We start from the raw sequence: 26872 nt of genomic DNA, 5'->3' as shown, positions 1-26872 counted from the left end.
TTAAATGAATAAAATAGGATTTTATTAAGAGCGAAAAGAAAAAAGAAAAAAGAAAAAAGGAAAAAAGAAAAAAGAAAAAAAACCCTAATAGGAAATATATAAACAGAAAAATCTAAAAATTGGAGAGAGAGGGCGGAGTAGGAGAGAGAAAAAGCTCTCTCTTCCTCTGTGTGTGCAGTCTCACTGGGCTCTCTCCCTGATATCTCTTCCTCTATAAATATCAAAGCAGAGCCTCGGTTGCTCGAATAAATCGGTGCTCTGTTAAGGATTTTGGCGCACTGTAATTTGCTGCTAACGATTCACAACTCTGTCTCTCAGGTTAGGGGCGTGTCGTTTTCTCATACCCAACTCCGATGGATACTTATCCGCTGCACATGGCTATGGCGGCTCTGATAGGGGCCTCTGTCGTCGCTGTTTCGGCGTATTATATGCACCGGAAAACCCTAACTCAGCTGCTGGAGTTTGCCAAGACTGTCGAGAGGGAAAGGGAGAGGGATGATAACTTGGAGGTTGACTCGCCTCAGCATTCGAAGAAGCAGCGCGGCCATGTACGGCGGAAGGGGAACGGCTACAATCGGCGAGGCTCCGCTTCGCTGCCGGACGTCACTGCTATTTCCGGTGGGACTGATGGAGACGAGAAGCGAAATGGACAGGTGCTTCTGGACGTGATTCCGGCAGGGCTGCCGAGGTTACACACACTTCCTGAAGGTATGGATTCGATGGATTTTTCTACCGGAGATTTATGGACTTTATATGCATAAAAGCTATTCAGTTTTGTGTAGTGGTTTATGCATCATGGTTTTGTTGGATTTCGATGGGAATGCTTCGCTTTTTATCATCTACTGGTACTGGATGCCTCTATGGTACTTTTGGTTCTAAATAATTTAGACGGAGGCTTATCACTCACTACTCTGTTTCAATTTATACGGCTGATGAATTATCTTGAACTTTAGAATCGTGATTAACTATTAAGTTCTAATGAATCGGTCGATGCGCTACTGTCTGAATCGTAGCTCATTGATATGAGGACTTCCCGTGCGGGTCTTCATAAGACGATTCAGAGTATCTTAATCTTCGTGTGACGGATAATACTGTAGATATCGCCTTTAAGTAAGGTTGTGAACTTTCTCTTACCCTATTTGTGAAAATTAAACATGGTCTTATTTAGCTGATTAATTCTTTAGCCATGCAATCCAAGGCGTCTCGTGTCATGTATTTCAGAATCCGATAGTTAAATATTTTATTTCTAAAATGTTCTGCTTATCTGTAACATAACCTGCTAACCTTGAGATTATTGTGATTCCTTCATGCTCATCTTGACAAGTCTTTTCTCCCTTCCTTTGGAAATGTAAAACGGATTATCCTGCCATTTAAATATTTTATTTGGTATGGGTATCCAGGGCATAGGAAATGGATAGTGATTAAAGTTTGACTGTTTCTTATTAAAAAGATAAAGCTTGAAGTCTTAACAACTCATCAAGTATGGTAATCTAAATTCTCAAGTCAATGGGTTTAAAGATGATATGGATATTGCGTGACAATGTTTGGTAGGAGATCACGCATGAGCTAAGGCAATTTGCTCCAGTTCATTTCATTTTGGATATATCATTTTGACTTGATTCCTAATCTGTGTTTTAAGAACTGTCTAGGATATTGGTGGCCCATGGCTTTTCCAAATAGACTAAAAAAATAGTTAGCACTTGGCATCAATAGGTTGATTCAACTATCCTTTTGGCTCATGTTTTTGATGCAAGTCCAGCTTCAGAACTCATGATTTCATTCTGCCAAGAAAACTCCAGATTATCTAAATTATCCTTGCAATCTTTCATACAAATTTTCACGTATATATATTAAGATTGAATTACCTATATTAATGTACTTTTCCCTCCGAATAATCAATTGTATCAGGGAAAAATTCTACCAAGAGATCAATTCGGCCTACTTCACCGAAGTCACCCATTGCAAGTACGAGTGCCTTTGAGAGCGTTGAAGGATCGGATGAAGACGATAATATAGCTGAGGATACTAAATTAAATTCAGCATATCTGCTTGCTAATGGAAATGCAGTGAGTACTTAACTCCCTTGCATGTTCTTAGTTTCTTGGACACCTAATGGCCTCTGGAGCTTGGGATAATTTATAGTGTTGCATTTAAACCCCACGTGCAGGGTGCAGAATGTAAGGGCATATTTGAAAATCTTCCTGATCACATTAATGCCAGTGGTGAGCAGATTGCGTTGGCTGCTTCAAGTATGATTCGATCTCATAGTGTATCAGGTGATCTGCATGGTGTCCAGCCTGATCCAATCGCAGCTGATATTTTGAGGAAAGAGCCTGAGCAAGAAACCTTTGTACGGCTCAAAATTACCCCATCTGGTATTACTAATTGGAAACTTTTTATGTGATTTACTTCTTGTCTTTCCCTGACCATTAGATAACAATACTATAGTCATGATTTTAAGGTGCTTAACATGGTAACATAGGCTTATTTGTTTGTGTTATGGCTGTATATTAATGTAATCTTTCATAAAGAATGTATAACGCAATAATATGTTCTCTGTATATTAATGTAATCTTTCATAAAGAATGTATAACGCAATAATATGTTCTCTGTATAGAAAACACGAACTGAGGTAAGTATGCCATGCTGTTTGTTGTATTGAATGAATTATTAGGTACTTTGTTCATACGCAAGCTCATTGGTCAATAATTGAAGTAAAATTGAATTGGATTTTTTCTCACATGTATGCAGACTTGATGTTTAATATATTTCTATTTGTCTGACGCTTTTCTAGAGGTACCATTACCTGATGAAGTAGAGTCATATCTGGTTCTTCAAGAATGCCTCGAGATGCGTAAACGATATGTATTCAGGGAGGCTGTTGCTCCGTGGGAGAAAGAAATCATATCCGACCCCAGTACACCGAAACCTAATCCTGATCCATTTCAATACACTTCTGAGGGCAAGTCTGATGTGAGTTTGTCATCGTTGACAAATAGTTTTAGTATATTGTGCTGCATGTTACTAATTTTGCTTCAAAGTCCTTTGTTTTCGTAGTTATGCATTTTATTTTGTTGTTCCTCTTATTCAATTTATATTTTCTTTCTGCAGCATCATTTTGAGATGCAAGACGGGGTCATTCACGTCTATGCAGACAAAGATTGTAAGAACATGAGAGTTATCCACAAACTTCTGATGTCTATTTTTAATTGCTCTTCTTATGAGTTTTATTTGAATTATTTGCAGCGAAGGAAGAACTTTTTCCTGTTGCTGATGCAACCACCTTCTTTACCGATCTTCATCACATACTTAGAGTCACTGCAGCAGGAAACATTAGAACTCTGTGCCACCATCGACTGAATCTTCTCGAACAGGCATGTGTCCTGTAAACCTTAAGTTATTGAAATGTTTGTTATGTTTCTATTTTTCATCCCTGATGAATATCCCATATATTCACGTCATTCAGAAATTCAATCTTCATCTGATGCTTAATGCGGACAAGGAATTTCTGGCTCAGAAAAGTGCTCCACACCGTGACTTTTACAATGTCAGGAAAGTTGATACTCATGTTCATCACTCCGCGTGCATGAACCAGAAACATCTCTTAAGATTTATAAAGTCCAAGTTGAGAAAAGAGCCTGATGAGGTAATGAATGTGATAGTGTTTCTTCCCGTATCTATTATGGTTGTAAACATTGATGCTCCACATCTTAAAATTCATTCTGTTAACTGCTTCTAGGCATTTTCTTTCTTATTAAACAAATAATGGTGGACATATTCCTCTACTTAGGTTGTAATATTTCGGGATGGTACATATTTGACCTTGAAAGAAGTTTTTGAGAGCTTGGACTTATCTGGGTAAGTTTTTCCTTATCCATTTTTCCTTCATAGTGAATAGTCACTTTTATTCAAAATCCGAAAAGGGAAAACAAGAGATACTGATTTTATCCAATTCGAACTTTTATTTAATATGTCCGAGTCTGGAATATTGATTTCTTTTGACATATGGAGCACAGGTACGACTTAAATGTTGACCTCTTGGATGTTCATGCTGACAAGAGCACATTTCATCGTTTTGACAAGTTTAATCTTAAATACAACCCCTGTGGTCAAAGTAGGCTCAGGGAGATCTTCCTAAAGCAGGATAACCTAATTCAAGGTATATGTTGCTTACTTTATAAAACTTTTAGATTTGACATTAGAATAGTGTGACGTTTGATTTTGGTTGCACATTCTCCTGTGTTGCATATTTGGTTGGTCAATTTTGGTTTCAGGGCTGTGATTTGCATACTGAAATTAGTTAAGGAATAAGGAGCATTTATAACCTTCTAACCAAAGCCATGCATTTGCTGTTTATGTAATGATAATTTTTTTTCAACGGTTAGATGGAAGCTCTCTCTCTCACTCACTCATATACGCAAACACAAAATTCGGTGTTCTTTTAAGTTCAAAGCGCACTGAAGTGCTATAGCCCTTTGGAGCTTAAGTGCGTGGTGCAAAAGGAATAAAATAGAATGCAGGTTTCATTTATGAGGCACATAATAAAAAAAGTAAATAAAGTTTTAAATATGAAGAAAAATAAATGATAAATAATAAGATGATAAAATTTAAGAAAATAGAGATGTTATTCGAGTTTGTAAGAAATTCATGTATTTCTTTCTTATAAAAATAAAATAAATAAAGTAGGAAATTAGGCTTGAGGAGCACACCACAAGTGCTGAGGTGCATCTCCAATCAGGCTTCATTAAGAAAGGAGGCTGCGTCTCAGTGGGCTTTTTGAAACACTATATACAATATTGTTGACAGAAGTTTGGATATCTTCAATCCTTTACCTTTAACCCGGGTCTTTGAACATATTTTCTCAAAGAAATAACTTCATACACCCTACACGTGCATTCTGTTCTCATATAACTTTATATTCCCCGCATATCCCATGTCTATCAATCCTTTTATCAATGGATCATGATAGCATGCAAGTGTTTTGTTGCTGGTTTAAATGACCAGAGATGTGGTTGTAGATATAGACTATGGACCATAGTGTCATGTATCCAGTATCCTTAAGCAATTTTACTAGATTAGTGCATTTCATTAGTTTTTGATATTTGGATGGATGTCTATTTGAAGGCCGTTTCCTTGGTGAGGTGACCAAACAAGTATTTTCTGATCTTGGTGCAAGTAAATATCAGGTGCATCATTCTTCCTTCTTTATAGTCAGATACGCTATTTTGAATTCATTTGTTTTATGGCGTGGATTTTCTCTAGCATATACTATGTATATTCTCAATCTATCTGTAGTGTATTCTCTGTTCGTTAAACGTGTGCATAGAACAAATTTTTAGATGAAAGGGAAAAAAAAATTGATCGTTCATCTTTGTGTGTTTTTAGTAAATTCTATGACGTCAACTCCCTATAAGTGAATCTAAACTGATCCTTTTTCCCCTCTAAAACGTTAGTTTGGCGGGGAGCTGCTAGAAGAGAATAAATACAACTAACACTCGTTGCAAGAAAGAGCTCTAATCATTTGTAATAAAGGAAAAAGAAAAATCACAAAAGACTTGGAAGAAAAGGCTAAATAGGTGAATCAAAACAGACAGATTCCAGACATCCTTAAGTGTCCTGTACGGCTCATAAATCCTCTCGTTCATTTCGAGTCAAATGTATCTAAAGGTTGATACAAAATTGGTTTTCCATGGTAACTCTACTTCAAAAAGGGAATTCAGAATTACTTTCATGGATGTGTTGTGACAGTTAGAGGGGATATGTCTTGGACAACCCAAAAACTTTTAGATGCTGGCTGTCGGTACATGAGAATGAGAAGAGTACCAAACCACAAGGCTCTTCCAATTTAGATTTCGTGTACAGTTAGATGCTTGGCCTCTCTTGTTGGATTGACTTTTTGTATATCCTTTTGTATTCTTTTGTCTAAATGAGAGCTTGGTTTCTTTATTTAAAAAAAAAAATCCTTTGTAGACTATGTTTGAACTCTACACACCTACCACCGCAGTATCTGAAAGCTCGTCATCATGCACCAATTCTAAGGACTTCTTTACAGGGGGAGTAATAAGATTGCACTTTTAAAGGAAAGTCTCCAAAAGGTATTTTGAAACGGGTTCACTCTTCAAGATTTCCCCCAGCTATAATGGACATGGAAGAATCTCTAGACTTAAAAGTTTGGACCAAACTTAAGCAAACTGATATTCGACACTTTGCAGAGGAAACAAAGTCAAGGGGATTATCCATTTTTGTTGAGAGACAATAATTTTTTTAGAAGAAGCCTCATGTCTATCCTATCCCTTAACCAAGGATTCCAACCTAAGGTTTAATTTTTGTAGAGAAATAAGTTTTTGTCTTCAGCCCTTCTTTTAATCCTTATCTTGTCTTCAATTCTTGATGTTGTAAAGTCCAATGATTACTGGATGAGACATTTCCTATCTCATTTAACCGTACTAAAACTTATACCTACAGTGCACCTTTTGGACATTAAAATAGACTTCGGTGCTTTTGTACAAAAGAAAATGTAAGTAAAGGATATTTATTTTTAATATGTGAATGAGAAATGGTGGAGTTATTTCAATAAAGTTCCATATTCACATACTGCGTGCAATGTTTGTTTTTATTTCCTGATATTCATTTAGAAAATTGTAATTGTAATATAATTGACCTTTTTATGCTAATGAATTATTTCCTATTCTTTTCCAGCTTATGAAATAATTTTTTTTTCTTGTGATATATGTTGAAGACCATGTACAGAATCTTTTACTTCGTCCTTTGCATCTCTGATAAGGAATCACAATAAAAGAAGTAAGATTCAGATTACCTAGTTGATCAAAAATCTCAAAGCAAAAACACTTGTTTGAGATTCGAATCACTCCACAAGCAAAATTAATAATGATTCTAAACATGCAACCTAAACTACGTAGAATTTCAAAAAAACTTGGCCCTAATGATAAGCAATCACTCGGAAAAATTTGAATTACCTTCTTGATCAAATATCTCAAGACAAGAATACTTCTTTGAGATTTGAATCACTCCACAAGCAAGATTAATCATGTTAAGCTCGAATGATTCTAAACCTTCAATCTAAACTACATAAAATTGCAAAGAAACTTAGCAGCCATTTGCTAAAGGAAAGCATAAATGCTATTTTTACTACATTTTCTAAGTCTACTTTTCAAAGATAACATACATGATTTTATAGAGCTTCAAGGTGAGAACCCTTGACCTCTGTGAGGCATTTTATAGAGCTTCAAGGTGAGAACCCTTGACCTTCTGTGAGGCATTTAAAGAGTTCTAACCTTCATATTTTATGACCATAATCAGCCACTATGTAAATGTAATGATAAAATAAATAAGTTCTAAAATACATTAATAAAATACCATGACTCTAAATTATTATTCATCCAAAATTTGTAACCATCCAAGAATAAGTGAAGCTTGGTTCTTCTTTGATGTGGTGATGATTTGAACTAGCATTTTCTTCACATCTTCCTTGAAGTTTATCGTGCATGATGCCTTTGTTCATATGAATCTCTGTATTAATATTTGGAAGGTTACATGTTATGTCCACGCTATATGGAGTAAGCAAGTCAGAGTGTTTGTATTGCTGTTGACATTAAAAAACATTAAAAGACAAAAAAAGAAAGAAAAAAGAGAATGGGGCAGTACATAGATCAACTAGAAAAAACACACTCGTCTCTTGATACTTGATCTATTTCCCTTCTGATGCATCAGAATATCCTTGATGGGTTGTAAGCGTTTTTGGTTGAATTAAAGAAGCCGATGAGCTAAAGAGTTGGTACAAAGTTTTTACCAGCCTATTTTTGGCTCTGTCTAAAACTTCAGATGACGTGGATGCATGAAAAATAAACTCATGGTAGCTTTATGCAAATTTAATATAGATGAAAATAATAGTGTCCTTCCTCCTTTAAAGACATTGATCCCCCTCTATTTTTCCATGTTTGATGTTTCATTCTTTTACTGCAGATGGCTGAATATCGGATATCTATATATGGAAGGAAGCAAAGTGAATGGGATCAACTTGCCAGTTGGATAATTAATAATGATTTATACAGTGAAAATGTCGTGTGGTTAATTCAGGTAATGCTTCAAAAGCTCAAGAGAAAAAAAAAAGGTTCTTTTGGCTTATCATATATGCCTGGCTTGTCAGTGAAAATTAGAGTTTGTGGTCATAAGTTTTATGCTTCACAACGACACTGAGAAGTACTTTCTTTTCTGAAATTTGCTTTACTTTTGTAGCTGACGATGTTAATCTTAATGCTGCTTATTTCTTTCTTATTTTATTATGGTTTGCATTTCAGCTGCCGCGACTTTACAATGTGTATAAGGAAATGGGGATTGTGACTTCATTTCAAAACATTCTTGACAACATCTTCATTCCATTATTTGAGGCCACGGTGGATCCAGATTCACATCCGCAGTTGCATGTATTCTTGAAACAGGTTTGTTATCAACCAAAAGAATCTTCAATTTATCTTACAAGAGCTTCTCAGTTTGTTTATACGAAGATAGTGTCTGACTATGTAATACTGATTTTTGTAGGGATGATTTGAAACTATTGTTGATAAAATTGCGTTCTCATTTATTCTCCCATTATAACTTATGTTTTATTTATTTTTTAAAGCAACCTATGTTACACCATAAACTTTTTGACTCAATGTGGGTGCAAAATTTTTAAATTTTATTCTCTTTTATTTACTTTTCAGGTTGTTGGTTTGGATTTGGTTGATGATGAGAGCAAGCCTGAACGACGCCCTACCAAGCACATGCCAACACCTGCTCAGTGGACGAATGTTTTTAATCCTGCATTCTCATACTATGTCTATTACTGCTATGCCAATCTCTATACACTAAACAAGGTTTCGCCAAACGATCTAAAGCGCTTTACTTTATCTCATATCTTTTATCAAATTTTAGAGTACATGGCAGTCCGTTACTTGAATGCATAGTATAAATAGCCCATTTTAAAATTTTGTACTTGATCTTACAACTTTAGACGAGTCTGTTTTAAAATAAATTATATCTTGGTGGCGTTTTCAAGGTTTTATTTTTATTCCTCGCTGTTTTTGGGCTTTCTCATTGTTTCCTGCATTGATATCATGATGGATGCTTTGGCCTGTGCTTCCTCCATGTTTAACTTTTTTTAAGGGTTATATAACCTTTTGAATTTGCTTTTCAGCTTCGTGAATCGAAGGGCATGACCACTATAAATCTTCGTCCACATTCTGGAGAGGTACTTTGGAAATCTATTCAAATTTGATGCATACGTTACATTTTTACGTTCAACTTATGAATATAATCCTTTTCAGGCTGGTGATATTGACCACCTTGCTACAACTTTCCTAACTGCTCATAGCATTGCACATGGAATCAATTTGAGGAAGTCTCCAGTTCTTCAGTACTTATATTATCTAGCACAGGTAACGACGCAGACAACAATTTCTTCCTATTGAACTCGGAATTCTCATTGTTACAGTCCCTTATTTTAAACACGACATGTGCATTTACAGGTTGGTCTTGCTATGTCTCCCCTTAGCAACAACTCCCTGTTTTTGGACTATCATCGGAATCCATTTCCCGTATTCTTTTCTCGTGGTCTAAATGTCTCTCTTTCTACTGATGATCCTCTTCAAATCCACCTAACAAAAGAACCTCTGGTGGAAGAATATAGCATAGCTGCTTCGGTGAGTATCTTTCCTTGACCATGTGTATAAGGTTAAATTTCTGTTCTTTTTATGCGGCTCAATATGAGAACCGGATTTTATGAAGGTTTACTTTTTTTTTTTAAATCTTTTGAAATTGAAGTTCAAATTTATTTTTACAGGTCTGGAAGCTGAGTTCATGTGATCTATGTGAAATAGCTCGCAATTCTGTCTACCAATCAGGTTTCTCTCATGCTCTGAAGGTACATACAGAACTCTGGAGCAATATAAATTATTAATTAATCCCCCACCCATATACTATACTATGATTTATGATGCATTGAAAATATTCCTCTTATTTAATTCCTGCAACTGCATATGTTGCTGCATCCAACTATGATCCAGTCTAAATGTGTTCAACAGAAAACATCCATGCCTCTACGTCGTGTTAGAACACCTTAAATGTTCTAGATCAAGTGTATCTTCATTTATTTATCTTACTATGGTGAAAGAAAACTCCCTTACGTGAACCAGATCTATTTATAGGCTGTAGAACTGTTCCCTTGAGGAGCACAGCTAATCAGTATAAATTGAGCTCACACTTGAATGAGATCATTGATATATGTCCTTGTAAACGTTATTTTCTCCGATGCAAATACTAGGACCATTGAGATCTACAAATTTCTTCCAACGTCTCTTATTGTTCCTGCTTGCAACAATGACATGTACTCTTTTCTTTTTTTCTGGTACCCCGCCTTTTCGTTGCAGGCGCATTGGATCGGAAAAGAATATTACAAGAGAGGACCAGCAGGAAATGATATTCACAGAACAAATGTGCCACACATCAGGGTGGAATTCCGTGACACGGTATACTTATTTTTTCTTCTTACCATTCTCTTCCTTCCTCATTTGAGAGATTTCTGGGATCGCCTAACAATTTCATTTTTCTGCCCCTTTTCTTCCTCCCCTCCTAAAAGATCTGGAGAGAGGAAATGCAGCTGGTTTATCTTGGGAAGGCCGACCTTCCTGATGAGATTGAAAAGTGATGAGCAGTGATGAAACACTTAAGACCACACTGGATTATTTATATTCTTAGGTGGTAGTTCGAAGGTTCGGTTATTTGGGTGTCATTCGATCGCCTCGACGAAGGAGCTGGATTTTGATTCATGTTGTTGCACCCGGACGAAGAAATTTGAAGCAGGGGAGAAGGAGAGTATATACAAAAAGTGCAAATGGTAGCTGAGGGTCTGTCTAGCCGAAGCCTTGATGTGGGCATAGTTTAACGTTGGTAGTATGAGAAATACTTCTTATTGGGATGAGATCGGCACTTTAGATCCCAAAGACAATCTACTAAGTATATGGATATATGGATAATATATAGATACATATTTCTATACGTAGCCTAAATAATCATAATGTTGGGAAATAATAAGAGGACATCAAAATAAAGATATACTGCTTCCCCATGGTTCTAAGGGGGAAAGCTTCCCTCATTGAATTCTTAGTCTTATAATTTATGGCTTTTCTCATGTTGCTGCGTTAATAATATGATGGTTTGTTATGATATTAGTTCAAAACTGACATCATATCTAGTGTCATCGCACGTGTATGCTACTGTATTGAAATGATGCCTACTGTTAACTGACATTATCGAATGGATAATGGTTATAAACATATATCATGTATCATGTTTAGATGTTTAATACTTGATGATAGGTTCTAATAGATTTGTTGCACAATTGAAATCTCATTTCTTTTCAAGATTTGGTACATTGTTGGTTTATATTGCTACAGATTTGGTACATTGTTGGTTTATATTGCTACAAATGTGCGAAAAGGATTTGATTCCAAGTATCGGGGACGCCGGGGAGGCACCAGTGGATGCAGTCGGCGTGGCGGAGAGGGTCGGCCTTCTGCTCCGCCGTCAGCAGCTTGCCGCTGGTTTCGGTGAAGATGGAGGAATGGGCGTCGATTCTGTAGTCGGAAAGCTGGGTGATGTTGATGAATGTGACCGGAACCTTCATTTTGTTCACTATTTTGGAGACCACACTCATCATTCCTTTGTCGGAGCCACTCCCCCAGAAGTTTCTGTTTCTAATCGGCTTTGTTTCGTTGAAGCATTTGCTCCCATTCACTCTCCCCCAATCCATGCTTCTGTTCAATCATAAATAATTTATTATATATTTTTTAAAACTTATGAATTTATAGAACATCAAATTAAATTAAAAATACTATTAACATTTTAAAAGTAGATCTTAAATTTTTATAAAAATTCAAAAAATTTTACTAAATTATTTATAAACGCTGTGAAAAGTTTTTAAAAAATGGCATTAATGATAAATATTTTTTTTGAATTTTTAAAAAAATTTAAAAGTGTTTTTGAAAATTTTTTAAAAAGTTTAAATGTCTTAATAAAACTTTTGAAAAATAAAATGTATTTTCGACTTTTGAGAGTTAAAAGAACATTTTTGAAAACATTAAAAAAATTTAAACCTATTTTTTTAAAAGTTTTTATTTAGAAACTAACAATATTTATTATTATTATTATTTTTTTAATTTTAAGGGTATTATTTTTAGACAAAAATTTAATAATATTTTTATTAATTTATTACATTAAAAAAAAATTCTCTCTAAATATAATATTTTTAAAAATGTAGTATTTAAGAAAGAGAAATAAATTAAAAAAAGATGAAAAATACCTCGTATGAGTAGGAGACATAGTGGTAAAGAAGACACGTGTCATATTTGGATTAACATTAGAGTCAACCCAATTGGCCCAAGTCTTCATTCCCATTGTATAAGCAATTGGTGTATCAAATTCTACGTACCCTTCTTCTCCGTTCTCGAACGATCCCCATCTGTGTATTTTCAAAGTATTACATTTATACTCGTAAGTTTTGAGTTTAGTTTCACACGTCATAATAACAATAAAATATATGAAAGAGAACTTACAAAGATTTAATTTTAGCGACACTCATCCACCAAACATAAGAATTGAAGACAAGAATATCGACATTCGTCCAATGTTTAGAATGGTTAGCAACTGAGTCTACTCTTAATATTCTTTGTTTTGGATCTCCAATGATCGGATTGTCCGAATTTGAGTGCACTAGAAACGGAGCCCAATAGAACTCAATAGTAGCATTATATTCCTAAAAGTACACCGACCATCATAAAAAAAATTGAAAACAAAATAAATGTTAAATTTTCGATTTTATACCAATATACCAAACACATAAAACTCGTAGTTTAATTAGAATTTAAATTTATATCAAATAAATCAATTAATTTTTTATTTTTTTTAACACATCAAAACAATGAAGAATAAAAATTTAATTTAAGAGATATTATTAAAATTTGAGAGTTTACTATGATTTTAACATTATTTTTAACTAAAATTAGTCGATAAATTAGTTGAAATCGAAATAGCGTAGAAATTATAAAACTTTAGGATAAAATCGAAAAATTAGAATAAAAATATATATAACTTTTAACTTAAATTTAATTTATTATTTTCAAAGAGAGAATCATTTCTTAATTAACACATTCTTAAACTTGATTAAGAAGTAAATCTCAAGTGCCTTGCTCCCTAAAATTCCCTCTAAATATTATAATTAAAGTTTTTTTTTCTCTCTAAATGATGAATAAAAAAAATATATTTTTAAAAAAATTTAAATTTCATGGGAAGAAATTAAAAAAAATAATAATAATAAATAAATAAATTACCTTAGCGGTAAAAACAGAGAGAAATGAGCCTCGGTTGAGAGATTTCTTGTCCGCCGGAATCATCCACTCAACCATACAAACAAACGACTGCCACTGGCCGCGCTGCAGCGAATCTCCGACGAACATCACCCTCTTGCCCCTCACCTTGTTCAAAGCAATCTCTGCGTTAAATCTGTCATCCAAACCCTAATTCCATTAATTTATTGGTTCAATTACTCTTTCAAATCTACTAATTCACCTCCAACCTTGGCAATGTGCAATCCTCCGGCTGCCACTCCCACTGCCGGTAATCGGAATCCTCCCGCCCGTTCTTAACGCACGACACTTGCCGGTCTAGATACGGGCACGACCGGTCTGTGTACAATGGCTTCATCGACCGGTTAAAAACCCACTTCCCGTTCGCTATGTTGCACTCCTTCGGGTCGAATTCAAATCGGTCGTCCGTTAACGGGTTTGTCGATCGCTCCTCCGCCATCGGCTTCTCCCCTTCAATACAAAAACAACAATTTCAATGACGGAAAGAAGTAGGGAGGAAGGAGACAATCGCCTTGGCCGCTCTAAGTTAGAATAGATGATAAAATTAAACCTACTTGTTTTCGAGGAGGCGGGTTTTCGAGGGCATGACTTGAGTTTGAAAATGGAAATGGAGGAGAAGAAAGTTATGCGCTCGGTGTAGAAGAGAGCGAGGAAGGAGAAGGCGCAGAGGACGACGGTGAGGAAGGGGAGACGAGGCTTGAGTCGGGTGATAGGGCATTTCGACGTCATTAGGGCGGAGGGGAACGACGCCGACAAGCTCATGAAGTAAGAAGCATAGAAGAGGTAGCACGAGGAGAATGAAGAGAAGTTGGAGGATATTTTAGGAGATTTTAAGGTAATATTTTATGGGTGTGTGTGTGTGTGTGTTTGGAGTAGGAGTGAAGCTAAAGGAATGTGTGGTTGGCTTTGAGTTTTATTAGGTTAATTAGAGGAGTGAGGTGGGTGGGTTGAGAGGCTAATGTCTCGAGCTTCTCGTGATAAAAGGGAACGCGTGAGATCCGACATCAATTATAGAAGGGAACGAATCATGCCTTATGAAGGTATGAAAGTCTCTCCCTAATAAATGCGTTTTTAAAATCGTGATACTGAAGACCATACGTAACCGACTAAAGCGGACAATATCTATTAGTAATGGGCTTGTACTATTACAAATGGTATAAAAAATAGTCACCGGACCATGTGAGACACTAGTTAGAATAGGACTAGATTCTCTCCATAATAGACGTATTTTAAAATCGTGAAGCAGAGGATGATATGTAACGAGCCAAAGCAAACAATATTTGTTAGTGGTAGGCTTGGACTGTTACCCGAGCTTTGGAGTTTTTTTTAGTTTAGTAATTGAATTTTTTTTAAAGTAAAATTTGAGGATTTATAATTAATTTCTGGAAATATTGTTTATTGGTGTTAATGATACACTTGATTTGATTTGATTTCAAATTTATCGTTTTCTTTATTACTTTAATTGATATCTTTGTGACTTTTACACGTAATTTAAATTTAACTATTAATGATTAATATTAAAGTTGAAGGAAAAATAAATGCGTATTTTATTTCTAATTTGATTCCATTTATTAATAATTTATTGTTATTTTATTTAAGTAGCAAATAAATAAATAAATAAATAAATAATAATATTAGAGGAAGAAAAAAAATATATATACAAGGAGAAATCTTTTAAATCGATCAGTTTGATTGGTCAGAACAACCCGAATAGAGTTCACAACCCAATCCTTTATTTTTGTGTTGGGTTAGGTTGTCGGGTTGTTTTTATTAAAAAATTATAATAAAAAATTTAATATATATGACGTCTCAATCCAATAACGACATTAAGACGTGTGGAGCCCTTGAAATAGAAGAATATATTATTAAACGGTTGTCAAAAACAAAATAGATAGAAGATCATCAAGATCTATGAATTAAGTCATTAACAACAATGATTAAAATATTTTTTATAAGTTAATTAAGCCTATTTTATAGATTAATATTTTTAAAAACAATATGATTAAATTGTAAAATGATATTAGAGGACGAGGAAAGACATACCTTCAAGCTTTAGGGGTGTACATGGTTCGGGTTGGGTCGAGTTGGATTGGGTTGGGAGGATTTTTTTAACCCAACTCAAAAGTTCAGGCTGGTTGGATTGGGTACCCAACCCGACCAAAAAATTTTCACAACCCAACCCAACCCTCTATTTTCGGGTTGGGATTTTCACAATTCAACCCAACTCTCTATTTTCGAGTTTGAATTTTCACAACTCAACTAAACTCTCTATTTTTGAGTTGAAATTTTCACAATTCAACCCAACCCAACCTTCGGGTTGAGTTATCCGTTGCTAACTTTTTTTTTTTTTTTTTAATTATTTTTATTTATTCGCAATTTATAATTATTCAATATAATATAAAAAATATTAAAAATTCACAAACAAACACAAATTAATCTACCATTATTAAAAAAAAATAAATAAATTCATCGACAACAACATCTCAACGTTAAATTATTAAATTAATATAGTAATTAATTATGTGAAGCTCCTTAACAAGGCAGAGATGAAAGCATGAGTGTTCAAAGCCCTTGCTTCCTCTCTCTCTCTCCTCTCAGCATCTTTCTCTCTCCACATTATCCACGTCATCATCTTCTCTCTCTCTAGACCTTCCATTTTCATCCTCCATTCCTTCTCCTTCAACCTTCTCTCTTCCTCTCTAACCCTAAACGCTTCTCTCCATTGCCTCTCCATTTCCTTCTCTCTTTCCACAAACCCCTTCATTATTTCCTTCAAATTGCTTCTCTCATCTTCTTCTCTCCTCCTTTTTCCCCTTTTCGGGTCCTCGCTAGACAACCGCTCAATCGTGGCTTTCCTTTTCGAGTCTTTCGCTCGGTTTTCGGGTTCGATCCACCAATTCTTTTGCATCCTTGCGGTGAAAATGGCGTGGAGATCGTCGTAAAATGGAAATTGTTGCTTGAAAGCTTTAGGATCCATAGTTTCACACCCCTATATATAAAACAGAAAGTACAAGTCAAAATCTTTGTGTTCGTATTTTTTTTAGTTCAAAAACATGTGGGGTCAGAGTCAGGAGGAGGATTTGAACTCCTGCCTCTCGAACCCACCTTTGATAATAAGTTCTCTATTCATATTTAAAGGTAAATGATGTCTCTCTAAGAGCGTTCATATAACCCAATAACACAACTAACTTAGAAGATTACTCGGTTCATATAACCCAATAACACAACTAACCTAGACTACTCAGGTCATATAATCCAGTAACACAACTAACTTAGACTACTCAGTTCATATAACCCAGTAACCCGATAACACAACTAACCTAGACTACTCAGTTCATATAACTCAGCAACCCGGTAACACAACTAACCTAGACTACACAGTTCATATAACCCAATAACCTAACTAACCTAGACTACTCAATCTAAATCATAAATATTTGATTGGGTTAATTTTTTTCTTCCTGACTTAGGTTGGGTTGAATGTTTGAAAACTCCTAAAAATTCACCTTGGTTTTTTTGGTAATTCCACCTGATTAACCTCAAATTTTGAATGGTTCTAAAAATATTCACATTTTTATTTATAACTGTGTTTTGATAATATTTTTTGTTTTATTTAATTCTTATTTAAAACAAATATGTTTTATAAGTTAATTTCTTGGTAATTTATATATTAATGGAAAACTTCAATAATTATAATATTGTTAATATATTTAAATTTAGATTATAATGTGAAAAACAAACCCAATTTTCAAAAATAAAAAATATAACATCAATTTCAATAAACATCCACTTGGAATGGTAAAGAAATTTTAATTTAGTGTATAGTAATTCTTAATAATAATAAAAAAAAATGTAAATTAGTGAATAAAATTAATAATTTTAAAAATTGTAAAAGAATAAATATTTTGATAATATCCCTTGGCGGTTACCAAAAACCCTAAAAGAAAATCACGCGCTCACCAAAAGATCCATTACCTTATAGCGCGTGACGAGGTTTTTCCACTTGCACTTGCACTGCTCGTCGTTCCGATTAAAGCCTTTCGCCTTCATCTTGCCGGCCACCGAAATCCAAAGCATCCTATTCTGTTTCATTTCCGAGAACCTTCTATCCAGCGCCTCTCTTATCGCAAGCAGTTCCTTCGTCTCCGGTACGCTCCACGCCGGAAACCTATCCGCCGCCGCCGCCTCTGCCTCCGCATTGACGCCGATCCGATTCGTCCGCCGATGAAGAAAAGCACGGCGATCACAATTCTCCATCGCAATCGCAGAGAGATCCGGTTCGTCGATCTCCGCTTTTTGAAAGAAAGATCGCCCCGCGGAGAGAGAGAGATTGGAGAAGGACGATTTGGTACGTCAATTCATCGGCGTATGAAAGCGTACAAAGATGAGTGAGAAAGAGAGAGAGAGAGAGAGAGTTTGTTTTTGTGCAGTGCGATATAGCGTCTTTATCCTTTCACGCGATTTTCTTATGTGTCATCTATTTCGTCGACATGTCGTCACGCTTACAATAAAATTTAATGGACGACACACCTAATTATATATATATAATTTTAACTGATTTTTTTTTTCAAATTATTTAAAGAATTAATAATTATGTAGAATTTCATGAAAGGAATAATTTGTGATAGTTTAGTTTTAATTAATACAATTCTATTAATTTTATATTTTGACTAATAGATGTTTAAATTAATTTATGTTTCATTTTTTCGATTTGAAGTAGTGGGTTCGGTTGAATTATATTTATATTATATATAATTTCACAAAAAAGGAGTTATTTTAATTATCGAGCTAAATTATGTTTATATTATATACAATAAAATGAGCTATTTTAATCCGCGAGCTGAGTTATATATATATATATATATATATATATATTTAGTTTTTAAATGATGTCTTTTCCATATTTTAGAGTCTACCAATTTTAAAAATTTTAAAATTATTACATTTTGCTCCTATTGATTGAGAATTGTATCGGTGGCTCCTGCAGTTTTACCACTCTGTCTGTCCCCAATAATTAATTCTCGCTGACAACGCTCGATAAGAATCATCGAATCAATAGCAATAAGTCTTGTTTGAAGAGGCTCATATACGGAATGTCTCGAAATAATACCAAGAGCGGGGGATTCAATTAACCGAGAGTCAGAAGCTGAAATTTCACCTCGACCATCAATAGGTTTATTCAGTCTACTTTATAAATATCTAACACGTTTGAATTTTTACTAAATAAAATTTAAAGCTGTTATATAAAAATGTTTAAATAAAGAATATTATATTAAAGCTACTGTTGTTTATACTCATTATATAGAGGAAAGTAGAAAAATAATAATTAGAGATATTCCTCCACGCCAATGCCCAATTTCTTAATCAAATAAATACTTAAAAAAAAAGTATTCAAATAAATAATTATTTATGATTTTGAATGTATATGAATTTAAATTATTTTATTCTCCTACCGAATGTTTATGATAATAAAGTTACAATCTCTAAATTTTTATTTTCAACATTATTATTAATTTGAATCGACAACTAAAATTTTATATAAATAGACAACCTTTTTAGTTGTAATGATGAACAATTTTTGAATTCAAGCACGTCAATATTTTTCTTGGAATTCTTTGATTGAAATGAGAATTCGTTTGAACATTTGACTTTATTTTTTAATTATTGAGGCCAAAAACCGGCCTAAATGAGAACTATATTTGACAATTTAGGTAGAAAATCGTTGAATATTTTATACTCTTTTTTATATATAGTTTAATCGGTCTCGATGTCGATTAGTCGTCGATTGTGACAGATTGTTTGTTTGATTCCAAGTTAGGCTTTAATTATCGTGGATCGACGTGAAGAAATTATTTGAGGAATCTGACACAATATAAAGTTGAATGTGTTAAACATTAAGATAATCTACTGATTACCAATCAAGAGAATCTATGATTTCTTGGTTTATAACCACATCTATGATTTACTGGTTTGTTACCAAATCTATGATTTCATGATTTGTTAATCCTTATTATACACATATATAAATACCGTGACCCATATGTGTCACAGTAACATTCAACCTAACATAGTATAGAGCTAAACTTTATTCATTAACAATATTTATCCTATCCTCTCTGTCCTCATCCACCATCTCCAACGTGATCTCAACTACTATGGTATTGACCTTTGGCCCAATCCCTCTTCACCACGCTGTCACAATCCGTCTCACCAAAAATAACTTCATCATATGGCGTGCCCAGCTGCTCTCCTACCTACGGAGTATGAAGCTTATGGGCTACCTTGATGGCACTATTGTCGCACCTGCCAAGTTGGTCCCTTCCTCAACTGTTGCTGGTGCTGATCTGGTCTCTAATCCGACCTATGATAAGTGGTATGATCAGGATCAACAGGTCCTTAGCGGCCTTCTCTCCTCCATGTCTGAAGAGATCCTTTATGATGTGGTTGCTGCTACTAATTCCAAGGAGGTGTGGGATACCCTACAGCAGATGTTTTCGTCGTCAACTCGTGCTAGCACTGTTCAGATCTGTGTTACCTAACAAATTGTACAAGAGAGAAATTATAAAAGTACATCGAATTTGTATCGAGTGATTATTAGTAACTGTCTCCATGAATAAAATTTCGAAAATTGGAGAGAATTTATAAAACATATAACAATTATATTACGAGTAGACAAGGAAGGAACATAATTAAATAATTAAGTTTTGATAATTATATAAATTTTAATTCTAATTTTAAAAAATAGTTATCTGTGAAAATTTGAATAGAGAACACTCTATTATAATTTTTAAAATTAAATATTAAATTTAAAAGTTAAGACGTAAATTAAAAGAAAAAATTATATACAATAGATCTCATAAATTTTAAAATAAGATTCAATAGGTTTAACACAAATATTAATTTATAGTTTATGTCCATCCTTGATCGGATACAATTTCTTTTCTTAGGTAGATGTTGTCTAATGGGAACTTCCCCACTATGGTTCAACTCGAGAAGGAGAGAGTGGTCAAGCGGTGGCTATAGGGCTCACAACTACCTATAAGTGGTAGGGTAGGATGGGTGGTACGACTCAAACTGTGCCCGATCTTCCTATTCACATGCGGGATTATCAAGTCTTGAACCAACTTTTCAAGGAGAACTAAAAGACATTTTAGCTTCCATTCCAAAAACTAGAAACGAAGAGATTCATGTAGCTGCGCACCCGCTCCGTTCTCATTCTCATTGACTTAAATATTTTTTAAATTATTAAACCATTTAAAACAAAAAAATTTATATATATATATATATATATATATATATATATATACACACACATTTAAGAGAGAGAGAAAACATGTCTCAAACCTAAAATTCTAACTTAATTAGTCTCAACTCCATGGTTATTTCCAAGCTCATAAATATATATATATATTTTTTTTTTAAAAAAAAGAGAAGATTAACCAAACATATATTTTTATTAAAATAAAAATAAAAATCGAAAACAATTTCCTACGATAGGGGACGTGGGCCCGAAGTAGCGAAGTGTAGGATCCCGGCCCACTATTCAGCATAATGTGGAGCCAAGGCCCATTGTGTATAAGAACTTCAGCCTTGTCGAAAACAATGCTGAAGCCCAGGCCCAAATATGGGAAACTTAATTTTATTAAAATTATGTTCATTATATGCTCGAGTGGACTTGAGATAGATTTCGTTATGTTCATTATGAACACAATGCTGAATCCACAACCACGTTGACATGAGTTCAACATCGACAAAAAGAGTAAATCATTAAACTATGCTCGAGTGGACTGTTGTAATTGATGTTAGTATATGCCTTACATAGTATTAAAAAATCGATACGAACAAAAACAACCTCAAAACTTATGAATTCTAATAGTTTTATTTTCGGATCAGGTGGTGGTGGTGACTATTAAACACACTTTCAATTATCTAACTTTGATGCAACAAAGATTATCTAAGTTTTGATTTAAATGCTTTCATGAAGTTAGGATTTCAAATTGTGTAAATTTCTTGCAACAAGTGTATAGAACTCTCTTGCTATTACAATCTTAGAGCAATGCACTTCCCCACACATAATACAATGAGTACTCTCTACCTATGCCACAGCTTTTATAGGGTCTTGATGTGATTTTTGTAACTTGGAAGGAAGCAAATCCAAAGGAATCATGTTTACCCTTCTCACTTCTGACCTTTAAGAAGGAAAGCCTGTTGCGTCAAAATCTTGTCTGTGAGAAAGCATGGAACTTGAAGAACATGGCTGAGAAAGATCAATCCCAATCCGTCAACTGGCTACAGATGATTCTTTAGATTTGTCTTGGACTGTAACCTCTTTCTCCGAGTTACCTGAATCGACCGTGTTAGCCTGACTCGATTGCACCTGGCTTGTATTTTGAGCATCCAAGGCAATCCCTAGAACAGTCAATACAGCCCTGAAAATGAAAAGCAAATCTGTCTGATTAACATAGGAAGCAAAGAAGTACTATGAAATTGCCGTAGTTATGCAACCTTGGGAGTGTCGATCGGATGTTCGGTTGGCTAGCATGAGCAACCAAAGGTGCCTTTAGTGCTGCAGTTTTGTTTAATGCATTTTCGAGCTGTGCTGGTGGTAGCTGAAAGAGCACATGAAAGTCGATAATAAGGACGTTGCTTTCGTGTAATTCATTTGTAGAATGTAGTACATATCATATAAATATATTGTCAAATCAACCTTTTATAGAAGGTCTCAACCAATGGTCGAGATCATTGTTTCGATTTTACAATAGATGGAAGCCTTTTAGAGATTTCGTCGATGATCGATACAATATATCTCAAATATTGAACCATGCTCCTAGTCCTACTGCTGCAGCATCCTTTAATATCCTAGAGCAAACTACAACATTAGAGCCCAATTTGAAGGACTTCAAGAACTCCAGTTCGCAAAGGTTCAGCCACCAAGCTACTAATAGCATCCAAGAGAAAAGGAGATGGGAGAACGTTTCGTCTAAGTTCCCTCAAGGCTCTAAGAGACCTCTAAACTTGCCATAAAAGGAATTGAAAGAGGCACTTGGAATAAAGAAACTAAAATTTTCAACCCCTCCCAAAACCATTTGGCCTTGCAGATTCTTTACTCGAAGGCTCTCTTCTTTTACCGCTGTGCCAGCCAGCTTCAATTTCGGGGACTTCCTAAGGTCCTTTTAAAGGGGATATTGGAGTAAAACACTACCTTAAGGCTCCTCCTGAATGTCCAGAATCTGCAAACCCTATAAAAGCTGGTTTTTAATGGAAGGCCATGATGCAAAGGATTAGACATGATGCCAAATCCATGGCTAAACAAGGGAAATCCATCCCTAAGGTTAAGAGAACACTCTTTAAAACAAAGTTCTATATCAAAATAATATTTAAAAGCTCCCATTACATTTCTATAAGTGTCTATTTATGGCCTGAAAGAAAAAATAAAACAAGTAACTATTAAATCAAAAATACTAATTAATCTAAAATCAACAACTAAACTAAACTCATAATCAAAAAAGCGCTCTGAACCCAGTCCACAGGACCATAACTTCTTTGTCATGCTAGGACGGAGGACCATAGTTGGATTTTAATGGAAAAGGCTTGTTTAACTTTAATGGAAAGAGCTTGTTTAACTGTAATGGAAAGAGCTTGTTTAAGGGGGGATATCAACAACAGTAACAGAAGACTCCTGCCAGAGAAGTTAAGTCCCGCTCAGATCGAAAAAACTTAATTAACCTGAGCTCTAAAGAGATTTCTCAGTAACCCTATCAAGCAATGGCGGGATCAAAATTTCTACCAGTCTGCCGAAGATCATTGCCACATTCTCTTTCTTTATTCCTATTTCAATAAATGCTGGGCCAACCTGCTGAATAATTTTGGACGGGGTACTATGCAGGATATTTAACGCGATATTCCAATTGTTCAGATGTCAAGCTTTTAAAGGGAGAGCCATTTTGCAACTATAATTCTTTCTTATGAATGATAACTGGAGGCTTTTCTTGTAAATGTATTTTCTCTCATGCCTCTTGGTGGTTATCTTTCTATAGCTCTTCTTTTGGGATGAAATTGTGTTTTGTTATCAAAGCAATAAATAATCCTATCGGTTCATGATATCTCATCTATCTGTTCTCTTTCACCCTCGTCCCTCCCCTTCATCCTTCCCTCATGAACACTACGCTTCTCCACCGCTCCCATGGCAGAATAAAACCACCCACCTCACCTGAACTGGAACTTCTCCACCATAGCAATAACTATAGACCAAAAGACTCTCCATTGCTTTCGATGATCATTATAGGGGCAACAGAGCAACAACTAAGAAAATTAGTCGATCTTCTTCACATAGCTTGTCCATCACATGGAAGTCCCTCACTTGATTTGGCATCATCCTTCGAATCCCTTACAAGGAACCTTGCTCCTACAAGGTTTTTGCTAAGGAACCGAGTGAGGATTGTCGTATGGATCAAGAAGTTAATAAACAAGCCAAACATGGATACTTAGCAGAAAGCAAACGACAGGGGTATGAATCGCAGCCTAATCCCCTCAGGTAAGGAAAATAGTAGTTAGTTCTTTTTCTCTCTGATTTCAGACCACTCACGTGAGGAATCCAATACACACACCGAATGGCTCCTACCCCTACTGATGTCATTGATTGGAGGGAAGCTTAAAAAGTCCAAAGCTTTGCCCTGAGGATGACTGGCCAACCATCAGGGACCCATAAGTCAAGCCATGACCTCAGATGCATCCTCAAACCCTTCCAAGACAACAAGGCACTCAATACAATGTTTTCAACAAACAATAAATAACCAGATAATCATAGGGGATTACAGGAAGAAGTTAATAGAGGAACGCCTACTATCAAGACACACCTGAAGCAGCACATTAAAGGATTGAGGCTTTGTCAAGAAAGCACACTTCAAGAAGCCTACCCATAACTTTGGGTATTTCCATATCTGCAAGAGCTCATCGCCAGATTTAGAATGTTGAAAACTTAATTCACATTCACAAGTAATCTAAAAGTGGAAAAATATTGACCTGCTTGCCAACAAGACGAGATAGAATCTCCATTATAAAATCTACCTGTAAAGAAGAAAACGAAAAATGTTATTAGTGCATGGGATATTGTAGAAAAGGAGAAAGAAATTGATTGGACGCCGCTGCTTTTATAGTTTTTAGGCAGGGTCCAGCTTCTCCTGACCCTTAGGTTGTTTATTTCCCTATCTTTTGTCTCAAGACCTCTCAATCCTTATTAAAAAGAAACGGAAGAAGAAACAAAAAGAAGGGAGAATGAAATGGTTTATCTGAGATGAATCGAGCAATCAATAATTTTGAGCCATTTCAGTCCAACATATTATTAGACTAGGGGAATGCATATCACACCTTTTAAAGTTTTTTAATTAAGATAGTGCAAGGGAAAAAATATGGATTATAGAAATGCAAAGATGCAATCTCAAACCGAATATACAAGCACCTTACATTTTAAGTGGGGCAGAATCCATGCTCTTGTCGAGGAAAAAGAAAAGCCAAAAACAACAATTAATTGGCCTCTTCCCCAACCATTATCAAATTGGGGATTTGAACAGAATAGACATAACAAAGGAAATCTTTATATGTAATACATAACAGATCATACTTCTACATTGACCTAGTACCATGACAGATGTCATCTGTTGCCAACCAAAGAAAAAGAATGATACATTCTCATTTATCAGGAATTAATGATCAAAGAGTGAGAGTCATAATCTTACCAGTGATGGAAAAGTGCCGATGGCTTGCAATACTGTGCGCATGAACAATAATGGAAGAGGAATCTGCTCAACCTGCACGGGACAAGCCACTTGGTGTCATTTCAAACAAAAAAAAAACTGTCTTCATATGCTATCGAAAGATTCATCATTATCATACAAACCAATTGATTCAAAACTTTTGCAATGATTTGCTGCGTGAAAGTTTGACGCTGCTCAAAGCAAGCATTGCATGCATCTGTGACCTGCAGGTGAAGCAACCAGTAGTTCAAAAAGGAGACATGGTAAGGTTTTACATAGAGACAATGAAGAGGGCCAAACCTTCTTGAGAGGAATTCCATCTCTATCAGGATCAATTCCATGAATAGCAATTAGAACTTCAGCTGGATTTAGAACTGGCCCAGACTGAGATGATCCCTGAGTAGGATATTAGAGGAAATTAAATAAATATAGAACCTACACGATGACCAATTATATGGCGGAAACACTTGCTGACATGAAACATTCTGTCTCTTGTTTTGAAGTATGAAACTAAATGCAATTAGTGAGCTCGTCACACTCCTATAGAAAAGAGACGCAGTGTGGTTGAGGACAAAATAAATGGTTGGCTGTTTAGCTTGCCATAAAAAACAAAGTTATCTAAACAAGGGATACAAAAAATAATCTACTAAAGATAATTGCACAGCCGAGCTGATAAAATAACAACTGAATAGTTCTACCGCATGCAGATTATGCTGCTGGTTTACCCAAAATCAATACCTAGTCCATTCAATTTTTTTTCTTTTCAAGCATCAACGAAAATAGCTTTATAATTAAAGAAAATAATATTTGCCTGTTGAATGCTGCAATGATTAGGCATAAAACATATTCCCAGCTAGAAACGGAAATCTATTTTAGGTTCATGATGGGAGTTCACATTCTTCTCCTGAAAAACATGAAAGTAAACACCATGCTACATACGCGAGCAAGGAAGAACGGGGAAAAGTACCTGCAATATCCGCAGAAGTGCTGCTTGGAATTTGTCACCTGGAAGATTCACAATCTGGGGGAAAATCATCATGACCTAACAAAAAAAAAATGAATCAGATGATTTCAATTGATTGTGAACATTTTTAAAGCAACATGAGAACAAAAATAAATAGAAAGCAGTCACAATGAAATTTGGAAATGTTGAAAATGAAAGAAAATGAAAGCATCAAGAAGTAACACGGAGGATACCAAAGGGCAACTGGAAAGATTGATAAATGTATCAGAGCTTTCCACTGGTGCTATGGACAAAAAGAAACAATCGGACTTTCAAAGACGAACTCTCTTTAGACAAGTTTTGTGAAAGAGTTTAAATACAAGCATTCTACTGGTGTTAATATTACTACACATCGTTCACAAATCATAGTCCTAACAACCTATTGCTTAACTGGAAGGCTTTGTTATAATCTCCGGTTTTCTTTTATCCATTCATGGTAGGTATAGTTCATCTTATTATTGAAATATCTTATGTTGCCTATCAAAAAGCAAAGAAAAGAGATAGAAGATTGAAAAAATAATATCCCGGGCAGATGGAATAAAAAAAGCATTATGTGGGCATCCATCTGTCACTGTTAGATGATCTGCCAAGAAACAACATTAAACCTTCCAACTTTGTAAAAACAGAAGGTAGAAATTGGGAGAAGTGGTCTTTTTTTTTTTTTTTTTTTTTTTTTTTTTTTTTTTTTTTTTTTT

At 35.0% G+C, this 26872-nt stretch overlaps 4 protein-coding genes across 5 annotated transcripts in view; 1 reads left to right on the top strand and 3 right to left on the bottom strand.

The window, feature by feature from the left end:
- Window positions 1-127: 127 nt before the first annotated feature.
- Window positions 128-11157, top strand: LOC111453194 (AMP deaminase-like). Its single transcript, XM_023094190.1, has 19 exons — window positions 128-708; window positions 1909-2066; window positions 2168-2375; window positions 2795-2973; window positions 3112-3163; window positions 3247-3374; window positions 3467-3646; window positions 3791-3858; window positions 4017-4159; window positions 5125-5186; window positions 7984-8097; window positions 8319-8459; window positions 8724-8876; window positions 9197-9250; window positions 9327-9437; window positions 9528-9701; window positions 9842-9922; window positions 10428-10526; window positions 10637-11157. Exons 1-19 carry the CDS (start codon window positions 354-356, stop codon window positions 10703-10705), a joined length of 2529 nt encoding a protein of 842 aa, XP_022949958.1. The 5' UTR covers window positions 128-353; the 3' UTR covers window positions 10706-11157.
- Window positions 11158-11273: 116 nt separating this feature from the next.
- On the bottom strand, window positions 11274-14250 carry LOC111453195 (protein trichome birefringence-like 3). Its single transcript, XM_023094191.1, has 6 exons — window positions 13976-14250; window positions 13631-13871; window positions 13386-13557; window positions 12612-12811; window positions 12359-12517; window positions 11274-11813 (listed from the first exon to the last, which is right to left on the bottom strand). The coding sequence occupies exons 1-6, from the start codon at window positions 14181-14183 to the stop codon at window positions 11480-11482; spliced, it is 1314 nt and encodes a 437-aa protein (XP_022949959.1). The 5' UTR covers window positions 14184-14250; the 3' UTR covers window positions 11274-11479.
- Window positions 14251-15892: 1642 nt separating this feature from the next.
- On the bottom strand, window positions 15893-17841 carry LOC111453559 (trihelix transcription factor GT-3b-like). Its single transcript, XM_023094696.1, has 2 exons — window positions 17397-17841; window positions 15893-16410 (listed from the first exon to the last, which is right to left on the bottom strand). The coding sequence occupies exons 1-2, from the start codon at window positions 17676-17678 to the stop codon at window positions 15940-15942; spliced, it is 753 nt and encodes a 250-aa protein (XP_022950464.1). The 5' UTR covers window positions 17679-17841; the 3' UTR covers window positions 15893-15939.
- A 3514-nt stretch (window positions 17842-21355) lies between these two features.
- LOC111453255 (symplekin) overlaps window positions 21356-26872 on the bottom strand; it is a 15703-nt gene continuing 10186 nt past the window's right edge. For both annotated transcript variants that reach the window (XM_023094289.1, XM_023094290.1), the window contains exons 20-27: window positions 26142-26216; window positions 25475-25570; window positions 25318-25398; window positions 25157-25228; window positions 24444-24488; window positions 24278-24361; window positions 21927-22030; window positions 21356-21850 (exon numbers count right to left, since the gene is read on the bottom strand). In XM_023094289.1, coding sequence (XP_022950057.1) covers window positions 21703-21850; window positions 21927-22030; window positions 24278-24361; window positions 24444-24488; window positions 25157-25228; window positions 25318-25398; window positions 25475-25570; window positions 26142-26216 — 705 coding nt within the window. In that variant the 3' untranslated portion in view covers window positions 21356-21702. The remainder of the gene's footprint in view (window positions 21851-21926; window positions 22031-24277; window positions 24362-24443; window positions 24489-25156; window positions 25229-25317; window positions 25399-25474; window positions 25571-26141; window positions 26217-26872) is intronic.

Source organism: Cucurbita moschata, unplaced genomic scaffold (assembly GCF_002738365.1).
Source record: "Cucurbita moschata cultivar Rifu unplaced genomic scaffold, Cmos_1.0 Cmo_Scf00015, whole genome shotgun sequence".
NCBI classification, from domain to species: domain Eukaryota; kingdom Viridiplantae; phylum Streptophyta; class Magnoliopsida; order Cucurbitales; family Cucurbitaceae; genus Cucurbita; species Cucurbita moschata.
Note: the sequence above shows the minus strand (reverse complement) of the source record. Positions and strands in the feature narration are given on the sequence as shown.